Here is a 16,505-nt window from a genome sequence, read left to right on the forward strand (position 1 = left end):
AGTGAAAAATCGATAGTGCATTGATCGCAGATTTAAGGTCTCAAGAAATTATAGTCACTTCTATTACGTTACAATTTAGATCATATTTAAAAATCAAGATTCATGAAGATCGTTATTTCCAATCAATCAATTATCTATCTCTATTTGACTTTTAAATATGACAGAAATAGAATCTCCTAGTTCCTGGTTCAATTATACTTTTTCTCTCTCAGAAATTACTTGTCACAAATTACATGTTGCGTGTTTCAAAGTTACAGTTACACAGTCAATAGCTTGGATGAGATGAAACATTTTGAGACGGATCTCAAAAACTTATGTGAAGCCTCATTTAACTATAGATGATATGAAGCATAAGCGTATTTGAAAATATAGTTTATTCTAACTTTTTTCTACAATTTAACCTACAATTACAAAATAATTAGGTTAGAAATCGAGAATCAGCTGATAATAAACCAATCGGTGAGCTTCCTGCCCTGCCGACTCGTCTGAAAACGCCTGGAAAACGCTTCGTGTGGCTTAGCCGGTAGAGGAGAGTATGATGTAATGTCACCGACACAAATTTCCAAATAATTAGGGATTGAGATTGAATCCATTGATATTGAAGCGCATCTCGCCTGCATATTATCAAATATGGTTCAGGCAGGACAACATAATTAATGCTGCGGATTACTGTATTCAATAGCTCAGCTGATTCCGATTATTGGCATATGCCAATCTATTCATAATTAGTATGCATATTGAATTTGATGCAAAATTCTGACACTTCCAACAAGCAGGGTAACAAAATCGGAATTGACAATTTACATATTATCAGCTTAATGCAGGCCTAGTGCGGGAGCTTTATCATTCGGGGCTCGTGTGATTTAGCGACGAACACATTCAACGAGCCACTTTTGTGCGAACAGAAATTTAGCAAACGACAAATTTTGTAGGTGATCAGGTACTTTCCTTTTTTGAGAATCTCTCATTAACAGTTTTAACAATATTGAAAATTGACTCAAAGTTTTAAATGTATTAATCAACATTTCACACTAGAGATGACAGGGGATCATGAGGGCTTTGAGTAGAATATGCGAGAAAAAATTATGTTTATCAATAATACTGTAGTATTCAGATATGACATTCAAGTCTTGTTTGGTAAAAGTACTTGATCACTAGCACAATTTCAATGTTTGCAGAAAAATAGATCAATGATTGAACATGAAGTTTCTTATAAAAATTGAAAACATTACGGTTTCCGTAGATGAATACATGGTGTACTGATGGTCTCAGCTTGGGTAGTAGAAGTTCCTTGTGTTGCCGAAGCACGATAGTAATTTATCGTTGAAGAAGCACTCACAGAATTTCTTCTTCATTTTGCGCAGTTTTTACTTTGAAGTTGAAGCATATTGATCAATTATATATAAAAAAAAATTCAGTGATGTCATACACATGTTTTTTTTTGCTTTCAGGAAATTTAACAATCACTGGCGTTACACGTATAGCATTTTCAAACAAAATTACACTTTCTAATTGCTTGAAACTTTCATGATTTACAATTTCACTCGGATGTATTAACACTTTTTGGAAAAATCCCATGAACTCTTGCTCTGAAGCTTTCATGATTAAAGAAACTTTGTAGAACCATATTACTGTAACCCATGAAATATGTTGCCTTTGCAATGGCCCAGAACAGCGGCTCTATACGATTCACCATTACTTACATTCATTCCGCAATGTTATCATGGGAGAACTCATGATAATTCAATCGGTAGCAGAATTCAAGCCTTACAGGTTCAACAATATTGAAAATTGACTCAAAGTTTTAATGTATTAATCAACATTTCACACTAGAGATGACAGGGGATCATGAGGTTTCATGAATGAGGGGCTTTTGAGTAGAATATGCGAGAAAAAATTATGTTTATCAATAATACTGTAGTATTCAGATATGACATTCAAGTCTTGTTTGGTAAAAGTACTTGATCACTAGCACAATTTCAATGTTTGCAGAAAAATAGATCAATGATTGAACATGAAGTTTCTTATAAAAATTGAAAACATTACGGTTTCCGTAGATGAATACATGGTGTACTGATGGTCTCAGCTTGGGTAGTAGAAGTTCCTTGTGTTGCCGAAGCACGATAGTAATTTATCGTTGAAGAAGCACTCACAGAATTTCTTCTTCATTTTGCGCAGTTTTTACTTTGAAGTTGAAGCATATTGATCAATTATATATAAAAAAAAATTCAGTGATGTCATACACATGTTTTTTTTTGCTTTCAGGAAATTTAACAATCACTGGCGTTACACGTATAGCATTTTCAAACAAAATTACACTTTCTTGAAACTTTCATGATTTACAATTTCACTCGGATGTATTAACACTTTTTGGGAAAATCCCATGAACTCTTGCTCTGAAGCTTTCATGATAAAGAAACTTTGTAGAACCATATTACTGTAACCCATGTAATATGTTGCCTTTGCAATGGCCCAGAACAGCGGCTCTATACGATTCACCATTACTTACATTCATTCCGCAATGTTATCATGGGAGAACTCATGATAATTCAATCGGTAGCAGAATTCAAGCCTTACAGGTTCAACATATTACAATCATACCTTAGCAATCACAATCATACCTTAGCAATCACAATCATACCTTGGCAATCACAATCATACCTTAGCAATCACAATCATACCTTAGCAATCACAATCATACCTTAGCAATCACAATCATACCTTAGCAATCACAATCATACACCGTACAACAAACACCATACTTTCACACCGCAATCATAACTAATTCAAATGTTGAAGCATAACATACTCCTGTTTTACATCAACAGATCATGCATTGTATCACAAGCAAACCTTTAAAAAACTCTATGAATGAGTCAATGATAAAATACTGACTCTGTATTTTAGTGTTGCATAACGCTCCACAATCGTACGTTTGCAGTATAGCTTACTATATAGCATAATATCAAACTTCGATCATTCTTGAAAAAATCAAACGCTGCATGTACAACTTTCTACTATAAATAATACTTCAACGTAACTCACCTTTTTTAAACATTATACAATTTATTGTGGATCATGATAGGATTACACCACAATCATCCCTGGCATAATTCGAATGTTGTAGGTAAAAATTTAAAGATTTCAATTTTTGCAGATAGGACTTCTCTCCAGATTCTCACCTTTGAAAATTTCAAACGTTGTTGGTACAATTTTCCACAATAAATAATACTGTAGCGTATTGCACTTTTCTCCAAAAATCATACCTTTGTAGATCACCGTACTCTTATACCACAATCATCCCTGGTATAACTCGAACGTTCAGGGTACAAACTTCAAGATTTTTACCTCTGCAAATCGAACTTTTCTCCAAAATCATACCTTTGTTAATAACCATACTCTCACACCACAATCCGAATGGTACGAGTTTTCTCAGTAGTACTTTTGTGTATCGCCCTTTTTCCAATTTATACCTTTGCAGATCATCATAACCAACCGTTTTCAACACCCTACCGACTTATACATTAGCAGAACTCACAATCAAATTATTAAATAAATCCTGGCATAACTTCATCAGTGGTACCTTTGTAGATCGCACTTTTCTCCAAATCTTTTCTCACACCTTTGCGGATCAACATATTACCATTTTCAACCTTCTACCAACTTATACCTTGGCAAAACTCACAATGAAATCACTGGCTAGATCTTGGCAAAACTTCTTCAGTAGTACCTTTGTAGATCATTTTCAAGCAAGTTCTACCTTGGCAAAACTTACAATCAAATCACTGATTAAATTTTGGCGAGACTTCTTCTTCTAACCTTATACCAAATTTCATACCTTAGCAGAACTCACGATTCAATAACTGGCAAAATTCACTATTAAACCACTGGCTGAATCTTGGCAAAACTCACAATCGAATTACTGACTAAACCTTTGCAAAACTCACAATTAAACCACTGACTAAACCTTGGCAAAATTCTCGATTACATCTTTGACTGAAGCTTGGCAAAACCAACGATTAAATCACTGACTAATCTTTGGCAAAACTCCAATTAAATCACTTACTTTACACAAACGTTGACGTAACTCCGCACAGAACCGTTAGAGCGCAACAGTCGCCGATCACTTGCAGTGTATAAGCATGGGACACACACACACCTGACTGGCAATGAGCACGATGATGACTATGATGACGACGCCGATGAGTGAATAGAGCACGACGAGATGCGTCAAGGCGAAGAGGAAGAGCGTCTTGTCGCACCAGCTGTTGGGGTCCAGCAGGGTGGGTTTGAAGTCAGGCCAGCCCATGCCCCAAATCCACACGTTACCCATCACGAACCACACCATCAGGAAGGTGGTGAGGAGGAAGTTGGTGATCTTGCCTCCGGTCGAGATGGGGTCGTCGCCGCTGGATCCCGAGGATCGACTTCTGGCGTCGAGACGCTCGTAGGTCATCGACCGGTACTGGTTCCACAGCATCCACAGCATCTTGATGGTGCCGAACCCGCCACCCACGATCATGTACACCGGCAGTATAGGCTCTTTTGGACAGTCTTTTGCGTACTGGATACCTGCAAGACACACCAAGCATCAAAAACATTAATAAATTGATATACTTTTTCAGTAAAGTGGTGAAAGTTACACAGGTTTGTGGCTCAAATACAGTTTTTCAGGTGTAGAAGAAAACGCCCTATACACGACAGAGCTTTCAGGCATAGAGAGTCCCACAAAAAGTGGACTTTGCTCGAGAATAGTATCTTTGTGCTTGCTAAGCACAGCTTTAGCTTGCTAAGCTCATGTCTATGCGTTAATGCATTCTGTCGTCCTTCATGGATAAAAGGTGTAGTAGTCTAGGTAATACGGATTTGTGGTTTAGATAATAAAGGTTTATTCTGGAATAGTCGTGGAGGTGATACTCCGAGTGGAATTAAAGTCCATTCAAATGGTCGTTTTTCAGGAAACAGCCCCGAAAGAATTTTTCTCGACGGTTTTATATGTATTTTGGGGCGCTGAATTTGAATATAAGATTTGCTGACACGCCAGAGGGCAGCTTCACCCCCAAAAACTCCCAAAATCTCCCCATTTAGTCTCGAAAACTTCTAATTTTTGGAGAAAAATCATTACCTACAAAATTAAAGAAAATAAAATTTCCAATAAATTTAGTGGTCGCGCAGGACTATAGAAAATCTTGAATAACAATAGAATCGCAAATAAAATGAGAAAATAAAGATAATAATTTTTTCAATTTGCTGTTACTTTCGAATGGTATTGGAATCAGAAATGTGATTCATTGGAGTGAGAAGAGAATAAAATTCTCTACAACTCTGATTACTTTTTGGATTTTTTTCTGAAGCATTTCACAAGATACGCAACTTTATGCGAGACTGTGAAAATGAGAAAAATATCTCAAATTTATCACATATTCAAAGTTGCGTATCTTGTGAAATGCTTCAGAAAAAAAGTCCAAAAATCTGGTGTGGCGCACTCACACAACTTTCCTTGCCGTTATGAAAATTGATCACCTGACGCTAGTGTTCCCGCGCATCTCGGGTCTACAATTCAAAGATTTGAGCCAGCTGGTGACAGGGCAATAACGCTGGAGACACACATGAGGTCTGCTATCTCTACACATAGTGAATGATTTAATAGAATCAACAATAATTTGCAATTGAATAATCACATTTTCTCGAATTTAAAGCTTATTCTCAATTTTAGGTGAGAATGTTACTGAAAAATTAATTGTAGAGATTTTCATGCTTAATCTACTACATTTTTTTTGTTCAAATTGTATCTGAAGCCTGATAATTGGGAATCTAAAATCGAACTTTGCATTGATAGGGCGGAGCTCCTGAAATTTTTACAGATATGGGACTTGTGGCAGTTGATAGAGCTTATCGGTGACTATTTTAGGTATGAATTTGATCAAAATCGTTGGAGCCGTTTCCGAGAAAATCACGAAAAACCCTGTTTTTGACAACATTTTCGCCATTTCAGCCGCCATCTTGAATTGCAATTGATCGAAATTGTTCGTGTCGGATCCTTATATTATAAGGACCTTAAGTTCTAAATTTCGAGTCATTCCGTTAATTGGGAGATGAGATATCGTGTACACAGACGCACATACACTCATAAACACACACACACACACACACACACAACACACACACACACACACACACACACACACACACACACACACACACACACACACACCACACACACCACACACCACACACACACCACACACACACCACCACACACACACACACACACACACACACACCACACACACACACACACACACACACACACCACCACACACACACCACACCACACACACACACACACACCACACACACACACACACACACACACACCACACACACACACACACAACACACACACACACACCACACACCACACACACACACACACACACACACACACACATACAGACCAATGCCCAAAAACCACTTTTTTGGACTCAGGGGACTTTGAAACGTATAGAAATTTAGAAATTGGGGTACCTTAATTTTTTATGGAATGCAATACTTTCTTTACCTATGGTAATAGGGCAAGGAAAGTAAAAAGTAGTCAAAGTTGTAGAGAATTTTCTACTCTTCTCACTCCAATGAATCACATTTCTGATTCCAATATCATTCTAAAGTTACAGCAAATTCGAAAAATGATGATTTTCATTTTCTTATTTCCTTTGCGATTTTACTGTTATTCAAGAGTCCCTAAAACGAGTACAAGACATGAAAAAAATTTGCGATTAGGTCACAAATGAAAGATAATTTCATTTTCTATAAGCTGAGTTGCCTTAAATCCATCTTGCATCACTGTTTGTTATCGAAAAACGACCACTAAATTCATTGGAAGTTTTATTATCTTCAATTTTGTAGAGAATGATTTGTTCCAAAAACTCAAAGTTCTCGAGATTTAATAAAAAAAATTCCAAATAGTCCGTAATTTTGGGAGTTTTGGGGGTGAAGCCGCCCTCTGGCGTTCCAGAAAATTTGAGATTCGAATTCAGCGCCCCAAAATTCATATAGAACCGTCGAGAAAAATTCATTCGGGGCTGTTCCTTGAAAAACGGCCATTTGACTGGACTATTAATTCAATTTTTTGATTTGCTTGCAGTTTTCATTGAATAATAGTGAGAGGAATAAGATACTAAAGTAAAGCATCTTGAACATTGATGGCGTTTATGCCATCTCAAGGAGACCTTGAGTTGTTGCAATAAGTTGGACTGTTTTTGTGTTTCTGTATTTTGGGTTTATCTGTATCTGAATTCTGATTTGCACTAAAATCCATGTTTAACTTCAATGTCGAGATCTATGTTAGTGACCTATCTATCCTTGAGAATTGAAATTCCTACACAAAGTTCAAAGACTTGCATCCAATATTTGAGCTCAATTATTGCCTCTTCTATTCTTAGTTCAGTTTGTAAATAGAATTTGTATTCTTTTATTTTGTCAACTATTATTTACCTCGTATGAGAGGCTTTTGTTCTGTAAAGAATGTCAATGAAGCTTATTTATTCATTTTATTCATTTATCATTGTTAGTTCATTCATAAGACATGTTCCGTGTTTCAATTTGATACCGAGTTGGTAAAAAAGTGATGTAGTATCCATTCTAGCAGAGTGTAATAAATTTTTGCACGAATTTCTGAAATTCGTTCTTTACAAATCAACTTGAATGTTTCAAACATTACCTATCCGTTACACATGATAAAAAACAAAGTAATATTGGAAGAGTGCCAAAATTGGACAGGCCATATGAATTACTACGTAACAGTCATCAACAAAAAGATAACTACTGTTCGTGATCTGTTCCGTGGAATTTCCATAGCTTCCCACAATCTTGTTCACTTGTTCAACAATTCTAGCGTTCAACTTCACTGTCTGAAAGAAGTGATATCTGGCCATGAGGTCGTCAATGAAGGAGTTTGAGGGTTTCAGTCCATTTAATTCGTGGTCAAGGGTGTAAGGGGGTGTGTTGGAGGGGGTGGGGGTCAGCGCATTAGCCAGCGGCTAAGTGCTTGCATTTTGTCTCTCAAAAGCGAACAAAGTTATGCTAAACAGCGGCAGACTAAATTTGCATCCTAACAGACTCCTAATCCGAATAGAAGGAGCCTGAAGCCCTGCCAAGATGTACCCCCTCCTGGGGGTATGCGCCCCCCTCTCACAACAGTAAGAATGCGTCCAACTACTGGACCCCTAGAATGAGTTTCACTTCAAACTTACAGCTCACCTCACAAATTACATCAATGACTCCCATCCAAACAATGCTGACAGACAAAAGTGACTGGAGATGGTATGAGATTCCTTTTAAACTGTCAGCATTCCTTAAGAATAAAACCTATGCTCCCCACTCTACCAATGCAGACAGTTTGAAGTGGATCACACCATAACTACTGCAACAGCAACCCTAGTCTTGGCTTGGCAGTTGCAACCAAATCTTGATCCTTTTGCAGTTTGGAATGTTACCACAGTAGTTACTTCAGTCCTAAGCACGCTCCAGTTCAGATTTCAACATTCACCACAGAATGCTCTGCTTGAATTTGATGATTTTGGGGTCATGAATATTGTATCAACTCAAACCACTATTTCAGGATTCTGATGAAGATTCATCTAGGTTTCACCTGTTGCTTGGAAGTGATCTTCAAGAAAAAGAGAGAATCTGTTTTCTAATGGTCATAGGCACCATTTACATGATATGCTAATGAAGGATTTCATGCAGGTATGATTGTATTAATTTATTATAATGTATTTCATTCCGGAATATAAAGAACATCTGATATTTCTCTGTTTAAACCGAGCTGGTGTATTTGTATTCAGCCAAGTGAAGTTTTATTTCGATAGACTGCAGATTAGGTTTGGAAGTTTTATTGAAGTTCAAGTGAAGTTTTATTTCGATAGACTGCAGATTAGGTTTGGAAGTTTCATCATGTATTGTACGTGATATATTTCCTTGATTTGAAATAAAATTACGGTTTGGAAATCATAATGAGATATTATTTCTTGAGTAGAAAAGTTGTAAATGAACCTCTAGCCTAATATGATCTGCTACTTGTAGCAGGATTATATAAATATTGTGGTGGAAGTTAAAACCTGAGAGAGTTAGAGATGATAATTTCAATTGAATACAATTGCAGCCTTCAATTGCTCGAGTTCAGAATATGGAATAATGTGATGGTTTAGCATGCATTATGACAATTAAATTTGTGAAAAAATAGATAGTCAATCGTGTTTTACTCACCTATAATGAACATTGCTACGGGAAGGGTGAACAGACAGCCCAATACAATGAAAACTACTCCTGCAAAGAATAGAAACATAAAATATTAGCATTTTATCACGAATTCAGCGTAGTCTCACATTGATACAGTTATTTTGTTGATTTTGTGTGGAGTATTTGTAAAGTCACTGTCCATCAAGTATTTAATTTCCATAATCCAAGTGCACAGTGACTTTTCATACACTCCATAGTACAAAAACAAAACTTTTGACGTATTCTCACTCGAATTTCAACACCATTTGATATTTATTCAATTTCATATACAAGTGAAAATGAAAAATGACTTCCCATATTTTCTTCACATTGAATAATTTTAAAATAGAAAAATTTGAATTCTATTTCACCTATTTTCCCCCTTCCCTCATTTCAGGAAAATGATTTTCACGAGAAATTTGTATTTCATCGATGCCTGGATTATTTTAAGCACCCTTACATCATGATAGGCTACTAGAGAATAATTCTTGAGAATATGAATGATATTTTTATTGAAATTCATGAAAACAAAATATTTCTCCAATCCATAGGGTGAAGAATCCAATAACTGTCGGGAAAATGTCACCACTGCGCTCAGTCAATAGGAAAAAAGATTTGTCGGGACGACATTTCATGTATATTTCAGTCACAATAGTAATCAAAGTAGTATCGTACGAAGTACAGTGACTTTAAGTAATAAACTATTTAGCCTCTGTAGCACAAATACAGAAACTTAATATAAACTTTACAGCCTCTGTAGAACAAAATACCGTGTTCATAAATAAAAAATAAAGTGATTCTATAGTCGCTGTAGCACAAAGTACAGTTACTTTGATTAAACCATATAGCCTCTGTAGCACAAAATACAGTGACTAATGGTTCTATGGTCTCTGTGGCACAAACAGGATTGAAGAGCCATCTATCGGATTATACCTCCAGTACCAGGACAAACTGTAGATCAGCATTTACAATGATTGCCCACCAGATAGCGTTAGGCACCTACACCATTATTTATTGTATTTTCATTCCCTCACTCAGATATAGGTATATGAGTATATGGTTGCAAACACACCCCTACCTAGTCTATATTATTGTCTGACCCCACAAGCTAGATCACAATAGCCTGGCAACCACTATTATAGTGTTGCTTCCCTTCATCGCCTCTGAACACACTGCTAGAATAGTGCGGTTCACTTCGAACTGACAGCGTTGTTCGAATGATAAGCGTTGGAGTTATTTATGAGGAATGCCTACAGTTCAAAATGAATCCCACTACTAGACGTAGACTAATCATTTGTTACACACCATCGGACATACTCTGTTCCATTTTCGGAATTATTTGGACTACTACTAGAGACTGACGTGGCAGTGTAAAGCGCAGCTTCATTTGATACAAATTTTCTCGTGAAATAATAATACGATAAACTGGAAAAATATAATGCGAGAAACCGGAATGTCCATTCAAACCTTATACACTTGGTATCTAATAAAGAATGGTATATAATGTTCAGTGAAAGTATAGTAGCCTGCTTGGCCTAGAACTATTCTGATCCCAAATTTTGATAACATGACCAAAAAAGGACAATACAAAGACAATACATTTCACTTTATTCTACATAATTCTATTCCATCATACCAGAAGTACTATAGTCTTTTTTATTTAGGGCTACTTTTAATATAAATGAGAATATGAATCTGGGTACCCTTTTGAATTATTTTGACACGACATGCTTCGGCTACTAATAATTCAAAAGGGTACTCCGATTTATATTTTCATTTATATTAATAGTAGCCCTAAAGAGAAAAGACTATAGTACTTCTGGTATAGTGGAATAGAATTGAGTCTTTGTATTGTCCTTTTTTTGGTCATGTTATCAAAATTTGGGATCAGAATAGTTCTAGGCCAAGCCTGTTGTCCAATCCCAATCATATAAATGTGATTATAATAGGATCTGTAATTGTATTCACGAATGAATGGATAAATGAGCTGTAAACTCAACCAACAACCAACAAGATGAAATAACAAAAGACTAATATTTTGTACCATGGTTTCAGTCTATAAGCATTCATAATACCAGTATTCAATCGAATATTCAATGGAATCATAAACAAATCATATTGTAATTTTATGAATATATTGTATAATAAGATGTATCAATAGTGTTCAAGAGTGTTACATCCTAGATTCACTCATGAAAAATTGAAATGAGGTACAGAAGTTATAAGAATTATGGAAAAAATCTGTTTAGTACAGATAGAGTACTCGTAGAATAATGTCAATTTCATGTGACCTTTCATTTTGTAGTAATTTCCAAATCCTACACAATACTCTCTTCAGAGAAAGAATATTTCATTTCCTTATCTTGTCCCAGGGGTATCTTCACGCTTTGGTGAGTCCTCTCATTTCGCAAATCACATTCAGCCCCCCTTATCTCCGAAAAGGCTTTTCCTCGCTCCCAGCCAATTTTTCGTTAGCCAAATTCTGTCCTATTTTGCCTCTGAAAATGCTCCAACGGGAATTTGTCTTTCTCGTTCGAATTATTGTTATCTAGTACTTGAGGTCAAGTTGAATTGAGAAGCGTGAGTTCTCATTATAATATTCGTCTAATAAAATGATTCACAGATATTTCATTTCGCAAACTAACCTGTTACTACATGAGAATTCTAATAACCAGAATGTACCGATGAAAAAAACAAGTAGAACGTTTGGTTGGAATGAGACATTACCTACATTTAACCATAGACGAATAAGTTTTCAACCATCTTCCTCTACGTCATTGAAAATACTCTTTATATCTCCATTGACACGTATTCATGAACTGGAGGCCACGTAATTCAATATTACAATAACTTCATATTTGAAACTTAATAATAGATGTGCATTCATCAACATTTTAATCATATTGAGCAAACCTTGGTGGTGCATCCACCCCTAAGCATTCAGATATAAATCATCATGAGAATAAATGTTTAAAAATCACTATTTACAAATTATTGTTTGCAATCTATAGAAAGAGAAATAAAATACAAAGTGGAAGTGACTGACATGTCCTGTACAGGATCAATTGATTCAGGGAAAAATAGCGAACAACAGAAATAGAGATAGAAATAATTGAAGATTCAGACATTCAGAAATGGATTCCAAATAATAGAAATACAGAAGATTAACGAATTGAACGATTATCAAATGATTATACGATTACGAACCATGCAAATAGCAATCAGTCATCAAAAAATGAGTTGCAAACCTTAGAAATGAAAGTTATTGGAGAATCTATTGAGGACTTGGTGAATCAGGAATTAATAATATAGAACCATAGAAATATAGATTGAAATAGAGATTAAACTACTATTAAATTATATGAATGAAGTTATGACTCAGTCATTCACAAGTGCATGGAAAACCATACGGAAAGAGATTAAATACGAAATTAACATGTAGGCCTACATTATTAAAAAAGACGAGTGAGAATTAAACTATAGGTCTCATTCAGAAATGCATTGCAAACCATAGAGATGGAACGAACTGGTTGAAGGGACTTACCTGTCCTATAGACGATGTGCAGGGCCCTGCATACGAAGTCGCAGAGGCCGGAAGACTCCATGTTGGCGTGGTTGAGCTGGTAGACGACCGAGCCGTATGCGGAGAGGCCAAGGCCCGCATCCGAGTTGAGCTTGGTGTGTTCGCCGCACAGCTGTCTGCGGTCGTCTGCAGACGCCTGCAACAGAACCAGCTAATGCTGTCGTCTCACTCAGCTCGAAATCACTCACTCTAGACTCTCATCAATCAATAACAGTAAGAGTTTCCAATGAGAAATATTCACTGTTTAGTTTTCCAAGTAGTATGTTAGGATAGGAAATAATAGCTCACTAGTCTTTAGACTAGATGGATATAGTAAAAAACTCTATATTCTAATACTATACTCACTATATACTACTATATACTCACTATCAACTACAAAATCCAGGGTAATTTACAACATCGATAAAATCAAACTAAATAGAATCAGCGACTCGATATGTGACACGTAATGAATGCAGCCATAACTCGATTCAATGTGACAAATCGTATTCCTTCTTCTAACAAACAAGGATTAGGCTTTAACCTGTTCCGATTCACATCTAGCCAATTATTCAAATAAACATAAAAAACCTATTATTGCCACCGTTCGCGTGGTCTGCCAACATCTCTTTTGCCTACTGGCTGATAATTATAGACTTTGAATGGTATTCTTTCAGCTGACATTCTTTGAACATGCTCCCTCCATTGATGCCGATTCTCCGTAACTCTTTCATTCATGCTGCAGATTTTCAATTCTTTCCTAATATCTTCATTCCTGAAATGATCTCTTCCCTTCCCTCCCTTCTTCTCTTCACATCCCTTGGTTCTTCGGAGAAATCTCATCTCGGCTGCCTGCACTCTACTTTCAAGTGGCTTCGTAGTAACCCATGATTCACTACCATAGAGGAGGACTGGAGCGGCAATTACCTTATAAAATTTCATAATTGTATCTGTTCTAGCTTTTTTACCCAAAGTCCTGCTGATATTTCCACATATCATTTGGAACTTTCCTATTTTCTTCTCAGTATCTAATTCTTCTTTGTAACTAATGTCACTTCCTAGATATGTATATTGAGAAACTTGTTCCAAAACTGTATTATTTATAACAATTTTCGATCTGACCGGATATTTGCCTCTGAATGCCATAATTTTTGTTTCAAATCGTATTCCTTGCAATAATAACTCGATCCTATCCACTAGAAATTATAAGACTGGTGAAGCACTTGGTGGAACACACACATCGATTTTTGGACAAACAATTTTTGGGGCGTCCTTATAAATTCTATTAGATTCAACATAACTTTGCAAACAAATGATGTGTCCATGTGATTTCCGAGCTCCGTTTAATCTGGTAGATTTCATAAGGATGGCAAAAACTCGTACCTCAAAAAATCAATGTGCGTGAACTAACTGGCTTACTGTAACTCGATTCAATGAGAAAAATCGTAATGCATGCAAACATAACTCGATTCAATCCATTAGAAATTATTAGATTGGTGGAACACTTATGGCCACATTCACCATCTCTGTTTTAAAAGAGATTAAGGAGCTACTGGTTCGATCTAGGGATGAAACACAATAATGAATGCTACCCTAATATCTTAAAGTAAACCAAGGTGAGCGTTAGACCTAGATGGTGGATATGAACCTCTACGTGGACAATATTATTTTCTTTTGAGAGATATTTATTTATTTATTTATTTATTAATTTATTTATTCATTTATTTACATTTACATTTATTTATTTATGTATTTACATTTACATTTATTTATTTATGTATTTACATTATATTATAGTGAGAGTTCCTCTACTAATTGATCAATAAAAGTAGTGTTTACAAATGATATGGAGAGTTTTACGACTAAACTTGAATATTATGAGCAATCTTGATTGATTTGGTAGACTAGATCCCAGTGATAGGAACTACATACTAGATAGTGAGTTAATTCCAGATCCTAGATACTTGAAGCAACATTTGATATAGTGGATAACGGATAGTTGATAATTTGAAATGTGCCAAGTCTCTTAATTTTTTGAGGTGGGAAGATTTTCATTCTCCGGGCACTGTCTGTTCGATGGATGAAGATTCACTTCATATATCCTTAAGTTTTTTTTGAGTAGTATCAGTATCACTTATTCTAATATTCATCACATTTGCCGATTGACTATTGAGATATTCATGATTTCTAAAAATACCAACCTGGCTAACACTACTGCTTGCTCTTCTCGATCCACCTTCAACAGCATTGTTCACATTGGCACTCCTCGTTGATTTTCTGTAAGGCGATGGACTGCGGTTAACTCCTCCTCTCGATGTACCTGTCAAAATAAATTTCAATAATGCATTTTGAATTACCTTATTGATAATGAATTCGGGAAATACCATCTCATATCCAACTATTGAGTATGAGAAGATTATGGGAACTATTGATGAACTATACAAAAGTTAATTACATCCCTTGTTCCGAAACCAATGCGTAATCCCAAAACCTTCTGCGAGTTTCAACGTTTAAACTATCGATGAACTATTAAAAAAGTAGATTACATCCCTTGTTCCGAAACCAATGCGTCATCCTAAAACCTTCTGGGAGTTTCAACGTTTATCTTCCGAAATTTTGTCATTGTTTTCACAGAGTTGATTATAGGCATCAGCCAACTATTGTGTTCCATCCAGTGTCCTTCTACTCCCACGAGATTTTTTCAGAGTTGGTTGTTTGTTGTAACAATTGAGTGATTTGCACATCAAACAATCAATTACGACCGCTTTTTAACGAACCAATCAGGCTCTGATCGTTTCAACCAGCAATCGCTGATGATGGGCTTTCTGATAGATCCACTGACTTCGAATTTGTAAAGGAATCAGAGCTAGCACAAATTTGTTAGTACTGTACTTTGTTGTTAGCAATTATTATTTTGTTTGTAGAACAGCAATGACATTGATATTTGATTGAACTGAAGTGTCTGATTGATAATTGACGTCGATTGATGTCTGATTTGTGAAGGGGAATTCGAACTAACGATTTGTGATTGAGCTCCAGTTGATTGAAGGTTCTTATTGAGTTTGGTTGGAACAAATAAAAAAACTAATTTCTTCTATTCTAATCACGTTCTCTTCTCATCCTTCGCTACCATTCTCTTCTCCCATTCCACTACTTTTCCTTCTCTCAAATTATGAGTTTTGCCTATTTCAGTCTCTATGGTTTACTGCTCATTAACTATTAACTTGCATCCTACTTATTCAGTAAATTCTTGGAGAACTATAATTTATTATATCTAAGTTGAGTTCTAAGAATGAATATCGGATCTGAGAGATGAATTTTAGATGTCAATAATTATCCATTTCCATTCGCATTCAATCAATACGTGTATGTATATTATATTGATATTTTCTAAAAGACACTGAAATCTATTCGTCACCATATGAGTTTATTTAGGGTGTTTTAGAAGTAGTGTCGAACATTTTTGTTCCAGGGTGATAGGAGTCTACAAATGACGTATTTGAAGTGTCCAAAACTCAGCGGTTATCCTTGTAGCTGCCATTTTGTTTTTTTCACTTACGAATTTTTATCTCAAAAACGAAATGTTTTATTGATCAGAAATTTGACATGAATATTAATGCAATGAAGACTCAACTTTAATAAATGAGATAAAAAATTTTCGATG

At 35.8% G+C, this 16,505-nt stretch overlaps 1 protein-coding gene across 3 annotated transcripts in view; it reads right to left on the minus strand.

Annotated features, from left to right (window-relative positions):
- Positions 1-2,422: 2,422 nt before the first annotated feature.
- LOC111060573 (nascent polypeptide-associated complex subunit alpha, muscle-specific form-like) overlaps positions 2,423-16,505 on the minus strand; it is a 241,056-nt gene continuing 226,973 nt past the window's right edge. For 2 of the 3 annotated variants that reach the window (XM_039432924.1, XM_039432923.1), the window contains 4 exons: positions 15,043-15,161; positions 12,824-13,013; positions 9,268-9,327; positions 2,423-4,572 (listed from right to left, as the gene is read on the minus strand). In XM_039432924.1, coding sequence (XP_039288858.1) covers positions 4,124-4,572; positions 9,268-9,327; positions 12,824-13,013; positions 15,043-15,161 — 818 coding nt within the window. In that variant the 3' untranslated portion in view covers positions 2,423-4,123. The remainder of the gene's footprint in view (positions 4,573-9,267; positions 9,328-12,823; positions 13,014-15,042; positions 15,162-16,505) is intronic. The other variant, XM_039432925.1, reaches the window with a different exon arrangement.

Source organism: Nilaparvata lugens, chromosome 7 (genome assembly GCF_014356525.2).
Source record: "Nilaparvata lugens isolate BPH chromosome 7, ASM1435652v1, whole genome shotgun sequence".
In the NCBI taxonomy this organism is placed as follows: Eukaryota; Metazoa; Arthropoda; class Insecta; order Hemiptera; family Delphacidae; genus Nilaparvata; species Nilaparvata lugens.